Here is a 27,035-nt window from a genome sequence, read left to right on the forward strand (position 1 = left end):
TATCTTCAAAAAAATAACTTTTCCAAACTTTATGCTAGAATACTCTAGAAAAATCTGCATCCAGTTTGGCCCTGCAGATTATGTTGAATTGTAACTCGTATCAGTTCTGGCCAGCATACCCAATAGTGAGGAAAGTAGTGGAATCAATAACATATTGGGCAGGGATCTCCAAACTGTTGTATTTCCTGGGCCACATTGGAAGAAGAAAAATTGTCTTGGGCCACACATAAAATATACTAACACTAGCAGATGAACAACATTGCAACAGAGTCCTCTTGCTCTTTATTTTATTTGTTAATTTTAACTGTTCTTTTTTTATTCTTCAGGCTTAACTGCGTGCAATTAGAGTGTGAATTACAGATAATATTTGTAGATGTAATATATTCTGATTATTCTGTTCCATTCTATTGTTGTCTACAAAGTTCACGCTCAAGAACCTACTATGAAATTACTAAAAATTACCCAAAAAAACTAATCTTTTAAGAAGGTTTACAATTTTGTGTTGGGTGACATTCATAGCCATCATTAGCTGCATGCAGCCCATGGACCATAGGTTGGACAAACCTTATCCTTGGGCCTTATCACATTTGAGCATTTATCCACTTTAAATCCGGTTTCTGCCTCCTGGAGAATTCAGGGGTTTGTAGTTTGGTGAGGCCCAGAACCTGTCTGGCTGAGCTGTTTAAAGGCCCCTCCCTAAAGTGGATTTAAAGTGGATCTAAAGTGGATTCAAACTCTAGTGTGATGAGGTCACTAGAGAACTATAGCATGCTCATCCTGCTTAGAGTAAGTTAGCAGCTTCCCCTTGATGATTTGTTTTGTTTAGATACATAGGGGAAATACTTTTATCTAGCCCAATCTTTTCAAATCTGAATAACAGTGACTCTTCATTAACCAGACATTGTTCTTTCCATTCCTGAACAGGAGATCATTGCTATTTTCCAATGGTTTCACATCCCCAAGACTAATAAAATCTGACTGTGCTTAGCATCTGAAATAAGTAAATTTATTTACCCCATTTCTACTTCGCCTTTCTCTAGCCCGCAGGAGACTCAAGGCAGCTTACATGTGGCGACTATTAGATGCCTTAAAACATATACAAACAGTAAACTTAAACATTGAATTAAAATTAGTACATATTAAACATTTAAAAACATTACATTCAATATTAAAATCTGTCATCCAAAAATCATAGTCCAAGGCCATTCCGTCATCATTCTACATATTCCAAGTCAATTTTTGCAATGTACTAATCACCAAAAACCTGATCCCACAGCCAAGATTTTGCTTTTCTTCTGAAGGTTAGAAGGGAGGGGGGCAATCTAATATCATTAGGGAGGGAGTTCCAAAGCGGGGGGGTCCACCTGTCTCTTCTCCCTGCCAGCCACACTTGCGAAGCAGGCGGGACTGAGAGCAGGGCCTCCTGCATATATTCGTGTATTCACATTGATTATATTTATAGGCCTACCTCAGTTAAACAAGCTTTTGACAATAAAACTTCTTTTTTACAAAGACTTTTTATGTCTGCCAGTCATCCCCTATCCTCATCCACTGAAGTGACAGCATGGTGAAGGAAGGCTGGAGAAACATTTTTTTTTTTAGTTTTAGGTTGCAGCAGCATGCTTGCATTGAACAATGCAATGAAGTTTAAGGTGGGAAAAAGTAAGGCCACCCCTACTCTAACAGTAGGCAAGGTAAACAGCAGCTCCTTCCGGAATCCCTTACTAATGTTTACTTTGTTTTGCTGGGTTTTTCTCAGCAGCATTCGCTTTGACAGAATGGTAGTGGACACCTGCAGAAACACAACCTTTTGCTGTCTAATTTAAGAAGCATGTCTGCTATAAGGAAGACTCCCTCATCCACAGGTCAATTTCCTGTGGTTTCAGTTACCCACAATCACTAATACTTCATGAAGGATCTCTCCAATGCAGTTCTATGGTATGCTTGGTTTTGCAAGTTGACTTCTAGTCTTCCTGTTGAGAATCCCCTCCCCCAATGGGACAACTGGTGGGAGTTGGGGAGTAAAGTAGTTCTTCTCGACTATGGGAAGCAAAACTATAAAATTTCAGCACTATTTGCAGTTTCAGGCATCTGAGGGAGTGGTCTTGGAAAGTATTCCCTGTGGATAAGAGGCTCTTACTGTAAACATTGAAATAAGCCAAGACTGAGCTCAGAAACCTTTTATAGCAGTATGCATCTGTGTACAGCAGGCAAGGTAAACTGCAGCCATCCCTACACGTCTGTAAGGGCTAAATAAAGAAATTGGGGAAGTAAATAAACATGCTTCACCCGAAACCTTCACTGTGTTAAAAAAATGAATAGATCTAATACGTCTGGCCTCCAAAATAGACATCATCGGAAAAGTGGAGACTAAGGAAAGAAAGACTCAATTTGAAAGATGCTTTCAGGTGATCTCTAGAAGTGTTTTTGTTAACTTATGTAAGGCTTACCTTTCCTGGTTGTTCTATTTCACATGTATATAATGTTAGCTTTTGAATAACAAGTTGGCTGAAACTTGTTAAACTGCTATTCATTTTTGTGGAATAGGAACCTAGCCCTATTTTGCTTTCATAGGAGCACATCTATTTTATTAGCTGACCTATACAAATAATCAGCATGAAAACTCTGAAATTCTTACCTCTGTTGAATCTAGTTACGTACAGATGCTTTAAAAAGTAGGCATGAAAGTATCTCCCTGAGATTTCCTTACATTTTTGTGAATAAAGAAATATGGGATTGAAGTTAGAATCAGTCATACTTTGATTGAGAGTAACCATCATGTATTTCCAGGTTTTTTTTTGTAGACCCTAATAGTACACCTGACATTTGCCCTGCTGCAGAAAAGAAAATGTTAGATACAGTTCTCTTTTAAAACTAGTTCAGGGCTGCTTTCAGTGTTTTCATCTCTGGATCACTCAATAAGGAACTTGAGGTCAGTGTCAAACCTTCCCTTTTTGGGCAGGGTTCTGGAATGCGTGGTGACCTCGCAACTCCAGGGGTTCCTGGATGAAACGGATTATCTAGATCCATCCCAGTCTGGTTTCAGGCCCAGCCATGGGACAGAGGTGACATTAGTCCCCTTGGTGGATGATCTACATAGAGAACCGGAAAGTGGGAGTGTGCCCCTCCTGGTTCTCTTAGACCTCTCAGCAGCTTTCGATACCATCAACCAAGGTATCCTGGACCACCTTGTGGGAATGGGACTTGGAAGCACTATGTTACAGTGGTTCTATTCCTTCCTAAAGGATTGGGTCCAGAAGGTGGTGCTGGGGGACTCCTGCTTGACCTCATGGTCTTGTCCTGTGGGGTCTCGCAGGGTTCAATACTGTCCCCCATGTTGTTTAACATCTACATGAAACTGCTGGGAGAGATCATCCAGATTTTTGGAGTTTGGTGCCATCTGTACCCAGATGATACTCAGCTGTATTACTCGTTTCCACCTGATGTCAAGGATGCCATCCTGACCCTGAACCAGTGCCTATCAGCTGTGATGGACTGGATAAGGATGAACAAATTGAAACTAAATCCTGACAAGACTGAGGTACTACTGGTCGTAGTCGTAGGGCTGATCAGGATACTGGGTTGCAGCCTGTACTGGATGGGGTCACACTCCCTTTGAAGGCACAGGTTCGCAGTCTGGGGGTCCTCCTGGACTCAGCACTGACCCTGAAGGCTCAGGTGAAGAGCATTCGGAAACTTCAACTGATACAAAGGTCAGAGGCTAGACTGATCAGGGGGGCAGGATATATGGAAAGAACTACTCCACTCCTGAAGCAGCTACACTGGCTCCCAGTTTGTTTCCGGGCGCAATTCATGATGCTGACTTTAGCTTATAAAGCCCTAAATGGTTTGAGCCCAGCCTACTTGAGGTTCTGCATCTCCTCCAACCAGCCCACACAAGTCCTTAGATCATCAGGAGAGGCCCTTTTCAGACCCATCACCGTCACAAGCATGGTTGGTGTGGATAAAATAGAGGGCCTTTTCAGTGGTGGTCCCACTAGTCTGGAACTTCCTTTCAAAGATCAGCTCCCTCTACTGGCCTTTTGTGCACAGATAAAAACTTTCCTGTGTAAGCAGGCCTTTCCCGATAAACCAAAATAGGAAATGATCAGGCTGCAATGGGTAAGGCATATCAACAAAGGCTATCTTGGACTTGACAATGCATACACAGTCTAAACGAACAGAGCTTTAGGATTTTTAATATAATTTTTCAATATTGTAGTCCACTTATCAACTACCCACAAGTCTTGCTGCTGTTAAAAATAACTGTCAAAGTTTCTCTGCAGATACGCTTATGCAGAAAGCCCTTACTAAAAATGGTCACCACCACTCTGCGCTTCTTCATTTGCTTAAAATGACTCCCCTATGTTTTTGCTGAACTCATCTCTGGCAAAAAAAAAAGGCAAGTAAGGTCTTTCTCCATTTTGAGCAAGTGGGAGGAATGGTATGAGAGTTTCTTGCCACTGCCTCTTGTCATTATCTTCACATTGGGTCCCTATTTCAGCACTGACCCATGTATAAATCAGCCTAGAGTTTGTTTGTTTTTTGAGGGGGGATTTATACAGGAGCATATATACCACATATATTTATAATGTCAACTTTAAAAAATTGTTTAGGAAAGATAGTTAGCTTATAACGGGCATCCTCAAACTGAGGCCCTCCGGCTGTTTGGGACTCTAACACCCAGAAGCCCTAGCCAGCTTGTTCAATGGTCAGGATTCTGGGAGTTGGAGGCCCAACCAACTGGAGGGCCGTAGTTTGATGATGCCTGGCTTATATTGAAGTATATACCTAGGCCACACTCATATCCTATATACTCACCCTTCTTCTTTTTTCGTTTCATTGTAATCATCCTTAAAAATAAATTGTTTGAATGAAGCTTTTGATTTGTGTTTTTTTTCTTGTTTCACAGCTTTTATCCAATCAGATAACTTAATAGAAGTTCTGCGCTTTGATGAAGGAGGTTTATTACAGGTAAATATTTTCCATTACATATTTGTATAGAAACAATTTAAAGAGAGTGACATCTTACTTATTGTTTGTTGTGCCATCTCCCTCTTTCAACCTATTGGCATTAAAGAATTCCTGGATCTTAGTACACACACAAAAATCATTCAGATTGCATGATACAGCTTTACATTAAGCATGAAGTAGCTATCATAGCAGGGCAGTGATAGGAACTAACTAATTACAATCAGTTGAATTATGAATTGAGTTGGAACTCTGATAATAAATGTTGGCAGCTTAATTAACTTTATTTTTTATTGATAGTGGTGACTTAAGTTGGAATTTTGGCACAATCATGTATACAAAATGAAGGTGTTATATTTTAATTGATAAATGAGCCACAGTGCTAAAAAGCCAGAAAAGATTACAATATCCAGCTGGTTTTGTATTCAAAACATAGTTCTGTTAGACTATTTCAAAACTGTCTTTTGTTTTTCATTAGTTTGCCAGGGTTAAAAAAATAAATGCAACAGATATTCATTAAAATTGTAAACACCTTGTGAAGCCTCTTGCTTGACGAAGTTGTTTACCATGAAATGCAGAATGGCTACTCATTGAATGACATAAAGTTCCTTATTGCATGTAATATCAATAGTGTATTTCATTAATGGTGTGGATACCTCTTTGCAATGTCTTCAGGATTTCTTTTTTGAAAGGGACAGTTGTTTAAGCTTCTTGACCACTGTAATTAGTGTAAATAAAATAATCAGAAAATGAAAAAATAGTGTATTTCTTTGGATCTAGCTGTTTGATTGGTGTGATATCTAATTCATATGTAGGTATATTTGATACCTTGCATTTGAACTGGTATACAGTGATGTACTGAAATGTCATTTGTGATTTCAACTTTGTTATCAGGAATACAGCAGAGAGGGGAGTATTTTGTACACCTGTATTTCTTTGCTGATTTTCTTATAATCATTTGAATATTTCAGAAGTCTTTCTATGAGATAGCAATCTGCTTTAATAAATGTCAGCAAAAGATACACCATCGGTAGCTGTTATTGTTTTGTCATTCTAGGGCTTTTCACTTCCGTTTTTGTAATAATAATTAGAAAAGAGGAAACCAGTTACACTTTTCTGATTTTTACTGATTTCTTCCAGTGACATTTTAGCATCAATGTAAGAGATATAGTTCTCATTTGCAAATAGTTAAAACACAGGCAGGATGTTTATTCTGACTTATTGCATGGAGCCAGGACCCTCAAACTTTTAAAGCCAGGAGCTAGTCCATGTTCAGCCCAAGACTGTTGGAGATTGGACGATAGTTTGAAATGTGGAGTTTCCATCCATGGTGTCTTTAGTGTGAGATCTATATTTTAAAAAACCCTGTCTCTCTGTCATTAAGTATCAAAGTCACAAGCCAGGCAGAGTTTTTGATTCACACATCAAGGTAAATCATCCATGGACAGCAGGAACAGATAAGTGGACTAGTTGAGTGGTATGCATATCCAAACATACATTGTAGTTAAAGATGAAAAACAATAGCTCTCAGATGTTAAGAAGATTTCAAGATCTTAATAGTATCAGAATTTAAAGCCTTCTTTTAAGTAGGCTTTTGACCTTGTATGATAGCTTCATCATCTAACACACTTCAGAAAAACTTCTGCCTTTGAACATTAGAATGTTGTAGTTCATCATTATTCAAAACAGCCCTATATCACAGAGAGGCCTTTAATTTAGCATTATTTTAGATATTACTTAGCTCATTTTCTAATTGAGCAATTGGTTGTATCATTCCTTATCAATTGCATGAAAACATGACTAAATTATTTTGTCATATTGCTTAGGTATAGTTAGCACTAAACCAACTTTCAGAATTGTATATCCTATTGCCTATGAATATTAATAACGGTTATAGAATAAATAAAGGAGTTAGCACATAATGTTTATGAAAGATTTATTATATATGTTTTAGGGATGTTTTCCTTATTCTTATGGTCCATATATTGGTTCTTTGTTGTTTAAGTATGATCCCTGAGCTAAATTTCAGTACTGTCGAGAACAATTAGATAGGAGCCTATATAGCTGTTCATTGTTGTAGAACTGCAGTATACATTCCACCTAATGTTAACACTAACATAGCTCTGAGCTTTTTGTATAACGTTGTTGGAAACCAGCAGAAAAAGTATCTTGATGGTGTCCATATTATAGTGGGGGACTTTAATCATGCTGACTTGAAAGTAGTGCTCCCTAAATTTTAACAGCATGTTAAGTGTGCTACCAGAGGAGCGAATACGTTGGATAAAGTGTATACCAACATTAAACTTGGCTGCGGGATTATACAATTACCACACTTGGGGCGGTCAGATCATGTCATTGTTTTTGGCACTGGCATATATTCCTCTCAGGAGACAGGCCTTGAGTATAATAAAGACTGTGAAATCCTGGCCTCAGTATGCTTCTCAACAACTTCAGGATTGCTTTGAGATGACAAACTGGGACATTTTTTATCACCCAGACCTGGAGGAGCATACCACAACTGTTCTGAGTTATATTAGATACTGCGTGGATATTGTCACTGTGGACAAATGCATCTGGATTTATTCCAATAATGCTTTCAGGTCTGGTGATGAGGTAAAATATAGTGCTGCTAGAGCTAGTCTCAAGAGGCATTGGGCAAGCCAGAATGAATTATAATAGAAAGGTCAAGGATCATTTTCATAGTAACAAACACGAGGCAGGGCATTCAACAAATTACTAACTGTAAACTAAACAATGACATTCTTGTTGATGGTATGGAGAAGTCATAGTTATTGTGTTTAATTTTGACTGTTGGAGTATGTATTTGTGTTTAGTTAACAGTAGCTGAAACAGAAGCCATCTTGTTTCAATCCACAGTAGTGCAGTGCGGTTACCAAGGAGACGAAGCTGGCTAGCTCATCAGAGGGAGAAGTGGGCGGAGCCAAGAAAAGGAAAAAAGGGCAGTTTTTTAAAAAGAGAAGCCAGAGTGAGAGTGTGTGTGTGCGTGGCTGGAGGCTTTTCAGTCAAGAAGGGCTGAGGAGACAGGCCTGACAAAAAATCTTTAGTCAAGGCAGACTAAAGGGAGCCTAGTTAAGATCTCTAGTTGAGAAAAGACTAGTGATCACGGATTTGGTCGGTAGTAGATCAAATTAAAAGTTTTATTGTAGTTGGGACATTGTTCACTAAGGAGCTCAGCTGAGGTTAGAGTTCGCTACAATTTATATCATCAGTAGGATAGTGAGAGTGGATTTACACCAAAGACTACTGTTGTGGTGGTTATAAGAGTTATTAAACCACTTGTTTATCTAAAGTTCCATAAGTAAATCAATCAACCTGCAACCATAAGCTTTGTACGCAATAAACTTGTTGTTCTTTGTTAACAACTGACTCATTTCATCTCATCTGCGTCTGTGGAGCCAAATTTCATCGGTGATAATTCAAAAGCCTCACGTTGGTGGCAGTTACCTTAATAAATCACCTAATTGGGGAAGAGTAATAATCACATTTACCTCAGAAAGGGAACCACAACACAGAAGTCCCTAACTACAGAGACAGAGGCTGGGATGTTGAAATAAAGATCACCCCCTGTAATCCTTCCCCTCATATAAAGGTGATATATATATAATCTAGAGGGATTAAAAGACTCAAAAAACCCCTCAGCAGGAAGGAAACAGCAATCACAAATTGGCTATCATAACATCACATCACCATCACAATCATCATTTAATCATTCCTCTATCACAAATTGGTGAGAGCGGTGGGATTGAAAGGATTCCTCCCTTTCAGTCAAATCATACACTGTAAACCTTGTCCTTTATTCACTCAGTTTAAATCATGAACTAGCACATTGTAAACATATCTAATATAGTTTTCCCATTATACTATAGTATTGAGGCCTGTGAAGCCTCTGAGGATGAAAATGCGGATTTTCTGGTTGAGCCTGGTGTTTCTGTGGGGGAAAGCGGAAGTGTTTTTTGAGACGATGGGAATGTTTTGGGTAAATCTATTGTTGGGGAAACAGGCAATGAGTCTCATGAGAATCGGCCAGGGATTGACTCTGAAAGGAATGTGGCGGAGACAGGAGGGTTACAGATAACCCAGAGTTTACAGATCCGACGGGATAGTGCGAAACAGAGACAAATCTGGTGTTCCGAGAGACTGAAACGAAGGGAATGCAGTTGTCAGAAAGCGTGATTTCATGGGCAAGCAGGAGCATTCTTAAGGAATTGGAGTCAATGTTCAGTGGGGAGATGAAGGTTGGATTTTCATGTGTCAAGTTGCCTGTCTTGGGAGCTCTGAGTTAGGGGTTCTGTTTTTTGGAAGTGTATCTTGTTTTCCGGTTTACGTTCCATATCTCCTATTTGGATTATAAATCTTGTCTCAAGTTTCAAGCCTTTGGGATTATAGTTAAATTCAAGTATCAAACCTTTGGACTGTGCAAGATTTTGGGTACAATTCTTGTTTAAGTGCAACAACCCTTGGATTACAGTTTCTTTCTTTTGCCTTAAGTAAGTTTGGGATTCTTATTCAAAGTTGATCCTTGCTTTTTGTTAAGCTCTGGAAATCTAGCTCATGGATGCATTTTGAAACTCTTTTTATATTACCAGTATTATTTACTTATTTATTTATTTATTTACTTCTCTCCCGTTTTTCTCCCATGAATGGGACTCAAAGCGGTGTACAAAAATGAAAAGACAATTACATAATATAAAAAAAATCAATCCAACCTCCCAGCATATAAATAATAGATCCACACATTACATAAAACACAAGTTACATAAATATAAATAAGCATCAAAATAATCACATATCATTGTCATTAAAATCCCTACACCTCAGGCCACTGAGGTTGTCCTAACAAGTTAATACTTTTTTTTTTTACATTAAACTGACTCAGAGCTCCTAGTCTTTGGCTATGTGAGTCTTGCCTGGCCGGGCTAGCTGCTATTATATATGCTATTAGATACTCTTTTCTTAATAAACGTATTATTCTTGTTCATCTGTGTGGTGTTTGGGTGAAAAAGGGATCAAGTAGGCAACTAGGCTACAAGATGTAACTGAAGAAAACAGGAATTAGTCATGTGCTACAATAGTAGATTTCTTTGGGACATAGAATTTTAAATTATTTACATCCTTTAAAGGTTTATTAATTTACTCTCATACAGATCCCATATACAGGCAGTTCCCAAGTTACAAACATCCGACTTACAAATGACTCATGGTTAAGAACTGGGCTGAGACAACAGGAAGGGAGAGAAATCTACCGCTAGGAAGGGAAATTCAATCCTGAAGGAATTATCATGGGGGGAAAGGTGTCTCCACTGAAACTTTCTCATCAATCCTTGTTTCCACAATAAGACAATTTTTTTTTTAAACCAATTTTCTTTTAAAAAAATCCAATTTTCACAGGGACAGAAAGTGAGGTGAAATCTGAACAGATGCCGAGATAGCAAAACAAACTCCACAGGGGTCCCCTATGCTATACAAAGCTTACACACGTGTGCATGCACGCACACACACACACACACACATGCACACACATATATATAAGGCTGAAGTTACACTTTAAAAAATATCTGTTCTGATTTACATACAAATTCAACTGAAGAACAAACCTACAGAACCTATCTTGTTCGTAACTGGAGACTGCCTGTAATGTCTAACTTTGCCATTGTATAGAACTTCTCTATTTTTGCATTCCAAAATGGCATTAATGTAGTCTGGCACTCAAGCAAAAAAACAGGAATTGTTATTGGCATAATTCATATCTGTCACAAGCACATCTGGAATATAAGACGAACAAATTGTGCAATGAGGCATTTAGCCGTTCTTTTGTCTGATGAGTTTCCAATTCCAAAGCAAATTGAGTTCATTGTCCCAGTTAACTTCCAATATTGCACTTTGGAAGAAACTGCCATTTATAACAGATGTATAGTATAGTTCATATAAATATCATACATTGGACTAAGTTGCAACAAAGCAACAGAAATAACCAAAGATACTATTGTCTCTATTGAAGATTGATGTTTGGATTAAGGCTGAAAGCAGGGTTAACAGTAGCCCTGCAATATTATCTCAACGTTGCATAGTGGGCCAAGAAAGTGCAGAATTGGTAGCATACCATATAAACCTATCCACAAAACTGATATACTGTACACAGTTTCATTTGTTCACTTAGGGTCTCCTGAATAAATTACACCCTCTAGATACCTCCATCATTCATCCCACAGGAAATAATAGGATTGTCCATACTTTCACGTATCCCTGCTAACTCCCCAATCAATATTGAGGTCATACTTAGTCTTAATGTGAATTAGCTCATTTTGAGAGACATGTGTTCTTGTTGTCTTTTAATCTATCATTGTTCTGAAACATAGTGATGTGTTTGTGTTTTGTTTAAAAATTTGATATGTATGTTCTGCACCACCTTCAATGAAGTGCAGTTCAGTGTTCAGATTGGTAATAAAATACCTTGTTGCAATCCTGCAATGTAGTGTGATGCTATTTTTGTTCAGATGTGGAGTTGGTTTGGATTTCCAGTCAAAACATTACAGTAGCTTCACACAGTGTTTGGACACAAATAATCCTGTTCAATCAAATTTTAGACAAATATTTTAATGGAATATTCAATTGTGGATAGAGTCCAGTTATTATTTCATTGATTGAAATTGGTCAGTATGTGTGTATGTGTCAATTGACCATGCTACACAGGTTATTTCATGCTTCATTTTTTAAAAAATAGGTTCTTAAGTATTAATTACTTAAACTGCAACAGAAAATATTGGCACATGTTCTAACTACAAGTGAGTTTAGTTGATTTCAATCCTTATTAGGCAATTGAAGTGTGTTATTCTTACAATTATAATTACTTTTTAAGTGTGCTGAAATGTTTAACAGTTGCTACATAAACTCTTAAAATCATTTGAATATTATAAAATATTTTTCTTCTGTAGACTTTCTAGTCATTTTCTTTCTTTGGTTTGAAAGATATAATTTATAATTTCCTGCTGTAATTTGAAAGCAAAACGAAAAACATGTATTTGTGCTTACAGCCTGTTAATATGTTTGGAATGAGAACTATTTTTATATTACTAGCTGTGCCCGGCCACATGTTGCTGTGGCATTGTCTGGTGGTGTTGGTGAGAAATTGTTGAGGTAGTGGTGGTATTGAATGTCTGTTGTATGATTGTCTTTATGTTTAGTATGCATTTGGTTGTTTGTGTACTGTGAAAGTGGTGAGGATAGAGGGGGTCTATGTCCCTGTGTAGTATTGTATAGTATTTATACGTTGTCCATGTGTTGTGAATGCTTGGATTGTGTCCTGCTGCATAGTAGAAAGGGTTGGGCTGGATGGCCCTTAGGGGTCTCTCCAAACTCTTGGATACTATGCTTCTATTATTATTATTATTATTATTATTATTATTATTATTATTATTATTATTATCATCTTCATCATCATTATTATGTAGAGGCTGGATGGCCATCTGTCAGGAGTGCTTGGATTGTGTCCTCCTGCATGGTAGAAGGAAGTTGATCTGGATGATCCTTAGGGGTCACTCCAAACCTTAGGGTTGTATGATGTTGTTGTTATTAGTAGTAGTAATAGTAGTAGTAGTGGTAGTAGTAGTAGTAGTATTGAGAGGCTGGGTGACCATCTGTTGGGAGTGCTTGGCAGAATTAGGTTGGACTGGATAGTCTTTAGGGGTGTCTCCTAACTGTCTGATGCTATGATTCGATGTGTATTATTATTGTGCAGATATTGGATTGCCATCTGTCAGCAGTGGTTGGATTGTGTCCTCCTGCATGATATAAGGAACTGGATGATCCTTAGGGCTGTCTCCTAACCTTAGGATTGTATGATATTATTATTATTATTATTATTATTATTATTATTATTATTATTATTATTATTGAGAGGCTGGGTGGCCATCTGTTGGGCGTGCTTGGATTGTGTCCTCCATGGCAGAATTGGGTTGGACTGGATTACCACAGTAATTATTTCATATTACAGTAGAATCTCATTTATCCAACATTCGCTTATCCGGTGTTCTGGATTATCCAACGCAGGCTGCCTTTTAGTAGTCAATGTTTTTGTAATCAATGTTTTAAATTCATTGTGATATTTTGGTGCTAAATTTGTGAATACAGTAATGACAACACAGCATTACTGAGCATTGAACTACTTTTTCTGTCAAATGTGTTGTATAACATGATGTTTTGGTGCTTAGTTTGTAAAATCATAACCTAATTTGATGTTTAATAGGCTTTTCCTGAATCCCTTCTTATTATCCAACATATTCACTTATCCAACGTTCTGCCGGCCCATTTATGTTGGATAAGTGAGACTCTACTCTATATTTATAATCTTATATTATCTGCTTAGAACTGGATTATATGAGGCCCCTTCTACACAGCTGTACAAAATGCACACTGAAGTGGATTATATGGCAGTGTGAAGTCAAGATAATCCAATTCAAAGCAGATAATATAAGATTATAAATGGGTAATATAGCTGTGTGGAAGGGCCTTGAGTCTACACTGCCATATAATCCAGTTAAAATCAGATAATCTGTATCTTATAGGCAGTGTGGAATAGGCCTGAGGCCTAACTGTGCCAGTCCCCTGGGCTGAGTAGGTTGCTAGGAGACCAAGTGGGCGGAGCTTAGCCCTCTAACTGGCAGCAATTGGATAAAAACAATTATTCCTTTCCCTCTAATTAGGACTTTATTTTTCTTTTCTTTTTGTTGTATCAACCTAGAGCCGTGAATGATGGGTTGTGTTGTCAAATTTCGAGGTTGGGGGGCCTGTAGTTGTTGTTTTGTCCGCTGCCAAATGAAAGGCCAATGAAAGAAATTGACATGAAGAAATAAAGGGAGAGGAGAATGGTTTAGAACGGACTTAAAGAAAAGGACAGAAGATGGGAAGGATAATTGTCAGAAGGAATTTGAACAGTTGAAGAACTGCTGAAATGGTGAATTTCACCTTGACTTGCATTTTTTCAGGTCTAATAAATAATAATAAAAACTTTATTTTTAACCTGCCCTCTCTCTTCTAGGGGACTCAGGGTGGCTTTCAAAGTAAAAATGGCAAACATTCAATGCTAGTACAAAACATAATAAACAATTAACTGTCAGTTAAGGATAAATCTATAAATATCTATATCTATATATATCTATTATCTATTATCTATATCTATATCCATAATAAAAGTGAAAGCCCATATGACTGTATGTGGCACGGGTGTCCGCTCACACAAACAGCCTCCGGCCTCCACAAACAGGCTATAGTTCCCAGTGCTGAGGAGCCACCAAGTCACTCTTTTCCACTGACATTGCGGTTGCAGCGAGTTCCATGAATATGCAGCCCAATCCCTGCCAATGTCCTTCCCAAACACTACGGCCCACCACCCAAGGAATGCTTTCATTTGGGAACCATTTCATTCTAGATTTTGCATTTTTCTCCACCACAGGCAGGCACCCCATGGTTCTCCATTGCTGTGAAATTTGCATGACCCCGCCTACCGCCCTTCCCTTTCAAATCTGTTTGCATCACAAACAGAGCTGAACTGAACAGCAACTAAATTTCCTGCAGGAGTTTGAGGATTGACTCCACATGGTGGAAGTTGTAGTTCACCCTGCCTCAAGTCAGAGCACTATGACTCCTACTGGGGAATTTAGAGGAGTTGTAGTTCTCCTACACTCAGATCTCTATGAACCCAAACAATGATGGGTTTGGACCAAACTTGCCATGCATACCTGATGTGTCCAGATTTGAATACTGGTGGGTTTGGAGAGGAATTGTCCTGGAGATTTGGGAGTAGTAGATACTGGGATTTATAGTTCACCTGCAATTTAACCTCGCCTATGATGGACCAGGACCAAACTTGGCACACAGAGTCCCCATAACCAATCTATATATATAAAAGAGTGATGGCATCAGGGCAGCTGACAAAACAACAAAACTACAGGCCCCCCAACCTTGAAATTTGACAACACAACCTATCATTCACGGCTCTAGGTTGATACAACAAAAAGAAAAGAAAAATAAAGTCCTAATTACAGGGAGAGGAATAATAGTTTTTATCCAATTGCTGCCAGTTTAAAGGCTAAGCTCTGCCCACTTGGTCTCCTAGCAACCCACTCAGCCCAGAGCACAGGCAGAGTTAGGCCTCACTTAGGCCTCTTCCACAGATTATCTAATTTGCACTGGATTATGTGGCAGTGTAGACTCAAGGCCCTTCCACACAGCTATATAACCCATTTAGAATCTTATATTATCTGCTTTGAACTGGATTATCTTGACTCCACACTGCCATATAAACCACTTCAGTGTGCATACTAAACATAAAGACAGCCATACAACAGACATTCAATACTACCACTACCTCAGCAATTTCTCACCAACACCACCAGACAATGCCACAGCAACGCGTGGCCGGGCACAGCTAGTAGAACATATTGGACAAGTTTGGGGGAAAGGAACTTATAGTTCATCTGCATCCAGAGAAACAGTGACCCCTACCAACAATGGACTGGGAGTAGACTTCGCACAGAGAAGCCTCATAACCAACTGAACATACTGCAGGGGTTTGTGGGAATGGGGCTTGATTCTGGGAGTTGTAGTTCACCTGTATCCAAAGAGCACTGAACCCAGCCAATGACAGATCTGGACCACACTTGGCATGCAGACCCAAAATGGACAACTTTGAATACTGGCAGGGTTTGGGGAGGATTGACCCACGATTATGGGAATTGCAGTTCACCCACTCTAAACAGAATACATAACATTCAAAGACAAATAATGCCTTTTTCAAATAACCCAGGCACCGCCAGGTCCCCAAGCTAGTATCATATAAAACATACAGTAAAATCTCACTTATCCAACCTTCGCTTATCCAACGCAGTCTGCTTTTTAGTAGTCAATGTTTTGTAGTAAATGTTGCAATATTTTGGTGCTAAATTCATAAATACAGTAATTACTACATAATGTTACCATGTATTGAACTGCTTTTTCTGTCAATTTGTTGTAAAACATTATGTTTTGGTGTTTAATTTGTAAAATCACAATGTCATTTTATATTTGGCTTTTCCTTAATCCCTCCTTATTATCCAACATTTTCGCTTATCCAACGTTCTGCTGGCCCGTTTATGTTGGATAAGCGAAACTCTACTGTATATATAAAACATATCACATAAAACAAAATTAAAATTCATATAAAAATGTAGGTCTCCATAATTTAGAATTATCTGTTGTCAGCATTGTCGCAAAGTAGAATAGATGGTAGTATACTTTCCTTCCTTCCGTAAACTAATTCCCACAACTGATTTTTCAATTGTTTTTTAAAAAAGAGAAGCAATGGGGCCATTCCAATTTCTTAGAGCAGGAGTTCCAGAGGGATGAGGTGACCACAGAGAAGGCCCCCTTTCTCTTTCCCATCAACTATGCTTGAGACGGGGGTGGGACCAAGAGCAGGGCCCCCTCCGTTGATTGCCGTATTCGAACAGGTTTATACACGGGTATGCAATTTGTCAAATAGTCTGGGCCTGAACTCTTTAGGGCTTTATAGGTGAAGACCAGCACTTTGTATTTAGCCCAGAAGCAGACCAGCAGCCAGTGAACTGGCCGTAACATGGGAGTTGTTCACTCCCTGTATGGTGCTCCAATTAGAAATCTGGCTGCCAGTCTCTGCACTCTTTAAAGCTTCCAAACTATCTTTAAAGGCAGCCCCACATGGAGATCATTGCAGTAATCTAAACAGGATATAATTAAAGCGTGGACAACCATGCCCTGATCTGGCGTCTCAAGGTACAGGCGCAGCTGACGCACAAGTTTTAATTGTGCAATGGCGCTCCTGGGCTACCGCCGAAACCTGAGGGTCCAGGGTCAACAACAAGTCCAGGAGCACCCCCAGACCGCAAACCTGTGTCTTCAGGGGGAGTGTGACCCCGTCCACCACAGGCTGTAATCCCATACCCTGGTCCCCCAGGAGTACATCTATCATTTCTGGATTTAATTTCAACTTGTTGGCCCTCATCCAGTCCAGTTTAGGACCTGGGTGGCATCCTTGGCTTTAGTGGAAAGGAGTGATAGAGTTGGGTGTTATCTGCATAAATTTGACACTGAAGTCCAAAACTCCAGATGTTCTCTCTCAGCGGTTTCATACAGATATTAAACAGCATGAGGGACGGAATTGAACCCCACAGGTTATTGGCCAGGGAGTTGAACAGGTGTCCCCCGGTGCCACCATCTGGAAGCTGCCCTCCAGGAAGGACAGGAGCCACTGCAAAACAGTGCCCCCTAGCCTCATCTCAGAGAGCCGGCCCAGAAGAATACCATAGTCAATGGTTTCAAACGCCACTGAGAGGTCCAGGAGATCTAGCAGAGACACACTCCCCCTGTCTAGCTCTCTTCATAGATCATCCATCAAGTCGACCAGTGGTGTCTCAGTTCCATTGCTGGGCCTGAAACCAGATTGAAATGGATCCAGATAATCGGTTTCATCCAAGAAACTTTGGAGCTGGAAGGCCGTCACCTTCTCTAGAACCTTGCCCAGGAAGGGGAGATTTGATACTGACCTAAATTTGTTCAATTGAGTGCTGGTTTCTTTAATAAAGGTTTTACTACTTCCTCCTTAAAGCTAGATGGCTTTACGCTTTGAGCTAAGGAGGCATTTACCAGCATCTTCACCCACTCTGCCAGTCCCCCCTTGGCCAATTTATTTAGCCAGGATGGGCAGGGGTCTAGAAGCCTTCATCTCTCTCAAGATCTTGTCCACGTCTCCAGGCTGAACAAGTTGAAAGGAATCCCTTGAACAACGACAAGCAGATGCTTCAGTTATACTGGCTCTAAATTGGAGCGGATCTGAGTGACTTTATCTGTAAAAAATCTAGCAAACTCATCACAATGAGCTGTGGACTGGTCAGGGATCCCTGGCTGGGCAGGGTTTAACAGTCCTTTGACCACTCAAAACAGCTCTCTAGGGCGGTTCTTTGCAGATGCAATGTTGGAAGCCACAAAGGATCTTTTAAATGAGCTCTACACCGTGCTCGGTCAGAGTTGCTGCGAGATTTACGTCAACGATGCTCTGGTCTCCATTTCAGTTGCTTCATCACTGCCAACTCCCTGGAATACCATGAAGTCGATTTGGCTATACTTTGCGAAAGGAGATGTTCGGGTGCAATTGTCAACTGCCCTAACTACCACCATGTTCCAGAGATCCAGCAAAGCTTTGACAGAATCACCTACCGAAGTGGCAAGAAAATCCTCAACAGCCACCAAGAATTCATCAAGATTCATAAGCCTCCTGGGGTGGACCTTCTTAATCAGTCCACTACCGCTACAGAAGTTTAGAGTCCCAGTGAGTCCAAACCTGATCAGGTAGTAATCGGTCCATAATAAAGGAACTATAGAAAGCTTCTCTACTATACTGTCACTATCACCCCATTCCTAACAGAATACCAGATCTAGGTGTAGTTGTCCAGTTTAAAAATTACCCACAGAGCATCCTTGTACCTGAATCTTACACATATCTACAAAAATGAATCCCATTCCACATACTGAAGTCCTTTCCCCATAAATGCACATTGAATTTCAACCTTAGTCTTTCAATCAAGAATGGGCAGCTGTAGCCCTTCCAAAGCTAATGGGTTCTGACTGTCCTCATTCCTCACAATTTATCATACGGGCTGGAATTAATGGGGGTTGATTCAAATATCATTTGTAGGACCAGCGGTTCCCTACTGCCTGTTCTGAAGGGATATCTGTAAGGAATTCTAGCTTTTGGACAGACTGCTGGAAACTAACGTATAAATGTAACATACATATTCACATATTATCAGTCATATCAATAAGCATAGACTATGGGTTCACACTGTTGGAGCGAAAGAGACCAGGATCTGATTAGTTCTTAGATGAGAGACTGACTGGAAACCCCACAATTGCTGCTCTGAGTTCTGTAATGGAAGCAAAATGGATCACAAGTGAGATAGCCATGTGCAAATGTAATTGACAATTATTGGAGCTCTAGAGGTTAATTCTGCAATTAAGGAGCAGAGATGGTGGAAATTGTGGTTTGCATCTGCTGTTCATAGTTGGTTGTTGCAAAAGACATGCATAATTTTAGAGGAATGGCTTGGATTAGGAACCTTAACACAGAAACCTTCCATGAGGGTTGCGTCTTGACTCATCAGAATATAACATGTATCATCTCCACTTACATTCTTGGTCATCTTTTAAGTCTTGTTTTAAACAAGGTACATTCTGCCTAGTTATGATAATAGAATATATGCTGTATCTTTTTGACATGATTTACTATGGCATAGTGTATTCAAAATCTAAACTGTATTGCAAGATATATATTTCAAAACTAATTTTTAAAGTATTATATTTGGCATACAATTAAAAAAGGATTAATTCTTCTGCTTGGTTAAATTTGATACATGCTTAATTATATGACATGCTGGATTCTAGTTACTGAGAGTAGTCATTGTATTTAATTTAATGAACTTTGTTTCCAGTACAGTGTTCCCTCACTACTTCGTGGTTCGCTTTTTGCGGATTCGCTGTTTTGCGGTTTTTCAATAAACTCTAAAAGAATATTATAAATCATAAAAAATTACAATTTACAGCCTAAGGAAGGGAAGAAGGAGAAGCCAAAGGGAGAGAAAAGGAGCCTAAGTGGCAACAAGAGGAGAAGGAGGCAATTTATCAACACACGATTGGTTGATAAAGACTTAAAATAGTATAGCTACTAAAATAATGTATAAATATATAGCGTTCACTTATTGCGGGTAGTTCTGGAACCTAACCCCCACGATAAGTGAGGGAACACTGTATAGCTCTTGTACTGGTACTGTTGTCATATTTCAAGTATTAGACCACAGCAGCAATTCCTGTTTAGCAGAATATCTTACAAGTCTTACTGGATTTTAAGAGCACTATTCAGATAATGTTAAGATTTTAAATCCTACTGATATCGCTAAGAGAGTTGTGCTTAACCTTTAAAGGACAGTATCCTGAACTTTTAAAAGGCTTGAGTAGTAGTGTCATATTGCATACCTTTTCATGGGAAGTGACGTGAACAGAATCTCAAAGTTTGTTCTTTAGGCAAGTTTCAGATCCCATTATTCCAGTTTTGAACATTTCTATTATATTCTTTCAGTTTCCAGAACCAGTCTGGGGTGTGGAGTCTCTAGAAAAATCCTAAATGGTTGCTTTTTATACTTGCAAGCATCTTTTACTGTGTGTTTACATATCAGTGTGTTTCAAGTAAATACAGAAATGTAACTAAAAAAATCATCATTTGCTTTAGATTTAGTTATGTAGCAATTAAATTACAGTGATTATTTCGATCAGTGGTTCTCAAGCTGTGGGTCCCCAGGTGTTTTGGCCTACAACTCCCAGAAATCCCAGCCAGTTTATCAGATGTTAGGATTTATGGGAGTTGAAGGCCAAAACATCTGGGGACCCACAGGTTGAGAACCACTGATTCAAATGGTTCTGTCATTCTGTCTTGATTAATTTTGTTTTAAAATAGCAGTTATTTCATTGTCGCATATTTACTTAATGAATAAAATGAAGTAAGTACACATTGAGAATCAATTTTCCATATGCTTATTTAGATGTTCAGCTAGAAAATGGTTTACTTTTAATCCATGCAAGACCTGGTTAATAGAGTCTATCGCTTTTAAAAACCCTGTTGATTGTAAATAACTATATAGAGTTTATTTGGATCATATATTGGCCATTTTATATCACCTTTCACTTGTAAATAAGCCCATCAGACATGTATTCTGTTCACAAATCCGTACGGCACTTTATCACTGTTCCTGTTATAGCACTTTAATGGAATTCATTCCCTTGTTCTTCCCTTACTCGCCCTGTTTTTATCTATGGACCTTTCGGAGCTCTGCACTAGTCACCCTCTGCCATGTGTAGCAATTGATGCTCAGGCTTTTAAAGTAACTGTCATGTTATGTTGTTTTTATCTTTTGTTGTAATGTTTTAAATTACTGTTTAATTACTGTGCATGTAATGCTATGCTATGTTGTTGTTTTGGGGTTGTCCCTGTGTGAGCCGTCCCGAGTCCCTTCGGGGAGATAGTGGCAGGATACAAAAATAAAATTGTTATTATTATTATTATTATTATTATTATTATTATTATTATTATTATTATCTCTTTAAAGAAGATCTGTCTTGCTCTTCTGCTCATTGAAGGCACCTCAACAGCTCCCATAGCAAAACCTTTAGGGTCATTTGCTATCTAAACTATCCAAATGTCACTAAGCTGAAACACTCTGCAGCTTGTAAAATTGTTTGACTAGAAATGATAGGTTTCTGATTATGGGAATGGATGGCTAATTGTTAAGATTGGGGTTTGAGACTTGATTTCCAGAGTCAAAATAAATAACTCACTTATCAGGATTTTAAAAAAATAATATATATATTTATTGCTGAATCTTGCTTTTTTTCAGACTGAGACAACTGTTGGCCTCAGTTCCTATCAACAAAAAAGGTAAGATATTTTCTATAATATGTAGTATTTCTTCCCTGAAATTCCCACTAATGTTTAGGTTTATCCTTCTTTAAACTTTAAAATGTTATGATAATTTGTTTTGTGAAATCTCTATAGATAATAGCAAATGATTTGTTTCTGCAAAGAGGAGTTCTTGTATTCTCATATATGCCTTAGATAAAGATGAGGGTTCTACTAAAAAGAAAGGTGATTTCACATACATGTTCAAATATCCATGTTATTCTCAAGATCTCCAGTCACTGAAATGGAAAGCGAGATACCTGCAAAACTTATGTGCCCCCCTTTTCTGTTAGTACATCTATTCTTCTCATTTAACAAATTCCTTAAAAAAAACAAGTTTTTATTTTATGCATTTTGTGAAACACTTATAGTTTAATTTTTAAAAATGTTGTATCCATTCTTGACATACAGCTGTTCAAGAACGCTATAAAACAGTCAAAAATATGTTTGCAGCCTATTATAATTCTCCTTGAAATAGCCACAACAATGCAGTTGTTGGTGACATTTTTCAAATCAAATGAGCATTGAACCTCTTTCTACAGATTGTCAGATTTAATATTTATGGGTTTGACTAATATGTATGTGTCTAAAATTTTAGGCTGGAGTTGATACATGCCATCTTATATGACTACATTGGCCTGCCAGCAATATTTGGAGCAGTGATATGGGTTTCTATGGCCTTCTGTATTATAAGCAATTGTGCAACTTTTTGAAGCAAAAGTTAAGGGAAATCAGATATTCTTAGTATATAGGTTTTTTCAGTTATTTGGTCTATGAAGCCTTCTATAATGATAGTAAAAGAGGTTTGTTATGATCAGTTATCAGTCCTTTGGTTTGTATTAGGGGCGTGCGAGTCGTCAAAAACTCATCCCATTTTCAATCCCGTTTTTTGCCCACCTCCCTTTCTGTTTACTGGGAAATTCCTGAAATCGGGAGGGGGGGGGGGAAATACTGTTTTGCGATTTGTCTGCTGGAAGTTCTGTTTTCGCTCCAGGAAGATACGGCTCATTGGCGACAATGGGGGAAATGGCAAGGTTCCTCTTTCCATCATTTTTATGGCTATTGGGATGAGTATGGCCACACTTGAAGGACACATTTATGACTAAAAGCCCCCCAAGTTTCAGAACATTTCAGTCATCCACAGATTTTAAGGAATTTTTTAAAGATTCTATAAATAACATGTCTTTTAAAAAGCAGCAGTACCCCCCCCCCCCAAAAAAAGGATGATCTTTGAATTTTGGTGGTTGTTAGAGGATCACATTCATCAGTGCCACCTCTCCCTCTCCCACTCCCACTGGCTTTCACTCCCCTCAAAAGCCTAAACACTTGACCCAGCACCTACATCATGCACCTCATTATAATTGTTGTTGCTGTTGTTGTTATTATAGTGTGTGTGTGTGTGTGTGTGTGTGTGTGTGTGTGTGTATAAGAGTGTATGCACACTGCAGTACTTTTTTGCAAGCCCACAAAAACAAGAAAAATAGGGAAAAGAGTAACAAAGTTTTTTTTAATATTTTAAATATATATTTTGAGGAGAAATAGACTCAGAGATCTGGCACATACACAAAAGCCAGAAGAAAAATAGGAGAGTCAAAAGAGGTAAACTAACAAGAAAAAAGGACTTTTTTTTTTGCATTTTTTTTAGTATGGAGGAGGGATTGCTAGACTGGTGCAAAATTACATACACACAAGCCAGACAGTAGAGCTGGGAATAGCAGAGACAGAGAGTTAAAGAGGTGAATTAGAAGAAAAGGGGACTTTTATTTTGAGGAGGAAGGAACTTAGGCTGCTGGTGCAGGACAGCATAGAGAAGCCAGAAGATAGAGCTGGGGAAATTCTCCCCATGACGACCTAAGGGAGTCAAGCTATACCCTAAACCTATCCCACACTCAGTCAACTTATAGCAAAACTCCCCCCCCCCCTAAAATATTTAAACAAACACACACAAAAGCCCTTTTTAAACTCACCCCCACCAAATACACCCCTACCCATTCCTCCCAAGTGAAATTACTAGTAAAATAAAAGAAAGATTATGAGAAAGATATTAATTAAGAAAATTTAATGCAGAAGAAAAAGATTGGAATTCTCAAAAAGCGATCCCTAAGCACTAAAAATCAGCGACAGCACTGAGATAGAACACACAGAGCTAACTAGCATGATCTCTCTCTCTCTCTGAAATGCCAGGGCACCACAGAAAAATGGAGGAGCTCACTCTGGTATATATAGACCAGCTTTACAAAAAGACACATGACCCTCTTTCTTCTGATTGGTTCTGGCAAAGCTAATGGGGAGTGGAATAACTCTCACGCTTCTCTTATGTGGCAGCTGGATACAGCCAAAGATCGGTTGCCATGTGTACTGTTATTGCCGGCCAACAGCTGCCCCCATCGCCCACCCTGTTTCCAGGGATTCGACTGCATTGCCCGAAGCCCCCGAATACGATCTATCAAAACGATATTGTGCACACCCCTAGTTTGTATTGAGAATTCAAAATAAGACATATTGGTGAATGAAATTCAAAAACCTTAAATGGTGACACTAACTGTTTTCATCTCTCAGTATCTCTAGTTCAGCAATATGCAACCAAATTTAAAAGCCACAAGCAACACTCCCTAATTTATTGGTCTAATTCTGTTTACAAATATCTCCTACAAAAAGCAGGCTTCTCAGATGCTTCCCCGGCTGTTTGCACACTTTCAGGCCTTTTAGAAAAGTAACTGGGAAAGGAAAACACACACATACACACATGTACATGGGTCTTTTTAATCAGCCAATGGGGTGCATTTTATTCATTCTCACAGTCATTTCCAAGGTGCCCTCCTCATTGCATGCTAACATTGGTCAAGTGGAAGTTGAAGATGGAAGCGTCTTTATGGAAGCCGTGTATCCTCTTTCCCACACCAGGACACTTTGAGAAAAATCTCAACTAGTGCTAGATGTGTGACTAGCCCCCTTTTGCCAAAGGTAGAAGTGGGCAGCTAGCAGCAAAAAAATTCAGGTTTTCAGTATTTCGAGTTCTGATAAAGGATATTCACTCAAGCTATATTCTGAAATCAAGAGAAAATACATTCTTCATGTTAGCCATGCAGCAAAATGCAACAAAATCTTGCTTGTGAATTTGCTGCAAGACCAACAGCTACTCCTGAATATATGTGTTATCTCTAGTGCAGTATACTTCATGATTCTTTATTCATGATGCAATAAAAATTAAGCTAGTTGATCGTTGTTGTTTATGTCCACTAAAGTCCCACAAATTTCTGACTGAGGCTCCATCTACAGTGCAATATAAAATCCAGATTATTTGCTTTGAACTGGATTATGTAGCAGTGTAGACTCATATAACCCAGATCAAAGCAGAAAATCTAGATTTTATATGGCAGGGTAGATGAGGCCTGGGTTTACTAAACAAACTGCATTTGTGACTATAATGGACATGTTACATCTCCAAGTCCTGAACATATTGAGAAAAGATCTGTGAGTTACTGCTTTATATTTAAACAGAAAGGAGGAGGGAGTTTTGGTGGGAGGAGGAAGAATAATTTATCTCATATTTGTCCACTGGAATTCTCTGGAGCAAATTCTTTTATGATTTGTACTAAGCTACTTGCCGCCCCGAGTCCCTTTTGGGAGAGGGGCAGGATATAAATAAATGTTGTTGTTGTTGTTGTTGTTGTTGAGCTAATATGTAGACTGCTTTTTCTTACTGCCCATAGATATTAAATTAACTTCTAAATACCCACATACACACAAATGTATATGCTACAGGATCCTATGTTAATAACAGCCCTGGCCACTCACTCCAGTTTTTAAACCCACTTCCCTTTGATCCACCCCTCCCCCACTCCATCCCTGTCCTAGTAACACTGCCAGGCCTTCATTTCCTTCCCCACTTTTCCACAATGAAAATATTATCCATATTTTAAACCTCCTTTGTTCACATCTCCCTTCTGAACCTTTCTACCATAAGTAGGGCAGGAAGGGTTTTAAAATCAAGATGAGCCTTCATGGTGGGAAGATGGAGAAGGGAAAAACAAAGGAAGGGGTTTAAAATCCATATGAGGCTTTGTACTGGGAAGGTGGGAAATAGAGGCAAATAAGGAGTTTAAAATCTGGATGAGGCTTCATGGTAGAAACAAGAAGAAGGAGTGAAGTGCTGAAGCTATTGGCAGGACAGTAGTGAACAGGCAAAAGAGCAGCAGTAGGAATGAAACAAGAAGTATGAGGTAATTAAGCAGCAGCTACAAACTCCCAAATGATCTAATCTGCAAAGGAGAAAGCCACAAACATGGAGGGATGATGGAATTTGATTATTTTTGCTATTTTAGTTTGTTGTTATTATCTTAAAACAAGAATTATAAACCTTTTGTAAATTGATTATGCAGATTATTGATGTAAGAACCACATATAACATGCTAAGTTGTTGGTGTTGCCTTTTGTGAACACTTAACACTTTAGATCTAGAATATAGTGACCTCAGGATGACTTGGTTCAATCCACTTAAAATAAGGCATTTTTTCTGACAACCAGTTCAAATTAGAAAGCACGCTATGTTGTTTAATAAGCAGCAGCAACCAGCTGTGATATTATTGTTTTCTGTGGGAGAGACTGTCGATGCAGTTCACATTAGAAGAAGCAGATGGAAAACACATGAACACTGCATGGCTCAGCATAGTGTAGTAGGTCTGCGTGTATAACTATGCTATGCCAAGACATTTACTGGTGTCCCCCCAAGTCTACCATAGAGCCACCGAAGCACCCTCTTCTCCATGGGCCTTTTTTCATGGGAAAAGTTTTGAGCCAGATGAGAAGGGATTACATCGGCTGCTGAAGTCCACCAGAGTTGAGTGGCTAATGCAATCATTTCATATCTGGGTAGGGAACACATTGTGAATGAGGGACTTTCATGGATCTACCAGAAGTCGGGGAGACAAGAGAGGGAAACTGGCTGCAGGGACGCACATCCTTGGAGAAAGGTACTCATTTAGATCGGTACAGTGAGATTCTATATGGTATAAGAAAGAAAAAAGCCCTTAAGTGGTCTCTAGAAGGTTTCAAACATTTTTGTTTACTTGTACAAGGCTTACCTTACATTGTTTTTTATTTCATATCTCTGTGTTTTTAGTTTTGAATTAAAAGTTTCATGAAAAGCTGAACTTTTTTGTTATTTTTTGAAGTGTAGGAAACTATGCCTCTTCTTTCCAAGTTATTTCTTCCTTTCATACTGAATTTTCTATTAAATAAGTGATTGTAGTCTGGGTTGATTTCTATTGTGTATTAATGTATAATATATATATCACTATATTACTTGGAGTGGGCTGAAATGGAATCATTACAGTTTTTAGTGTACAACATACACTGTACTAGTTCTGTACTTTCAAGTCATTGCTAACTTAAGGTGAACTTTTCATAGGTTTTTTTTTTTGCAAGATTTGTTCAGAAAGGATTTCCCAATGCCTTCCTCTGAAGCCAAGTGTGACTTGCCCAAGAGGGTTTCCATGACTGAGTGTCAATTTGAACCTTGGTCTCCAGA

At 38.7% G+C, this 27,035-nt stretch overlaps 1 protein-coding gene across 2 annotated transcripts in view; it reads left to right on the plus strand.

Moving 5' to 3' along the window:
- tmem131 (transmembrane protein 131) overlaps positions 1-27,035 on the plus strand; it is an 87,260-nt gene that overhangs the window by 6,658 nt on the left and 53,567 nt on the right. The window contains exons 1-3 of one of the 2 annotated variants that reach the window (XM_016992338.2): positions 4,913-4,974; positions 21,444-21,484; positions 26,382-26,478. In XM_016992338.2, coding sequence (XP_016847827.1) covers positions 26,396-26,478 — 83 coding nt within the window. In that variant the 5' untranslated portion in view covers positions 4,913-4,974; positions 21,444-21,484; positions 26,382-26,395. Of the gene's footprint in view, positions 1-4,912; positions 4,975-21,443; positions 21,485-26,381; positions 26,479-27,035 lie in introns of those variants that run through there. The other variant, XM_008107092.3, reaches the window with a different exon arrangement.

Source organism: Anolis carolinensis, chromosome 3 (assembly GCF_035594765.1).
Source record: "Anolis carolinensis isolate JA03-04 chromosome 3, rAnoCar3.1.pri, whole genome shotgun sequence".
NCBI lineage: Eukaryota > Metazoa > Chordata > Lepidosauria > Squamata > Dactyloidae > Anolis > Anolis carolinensis.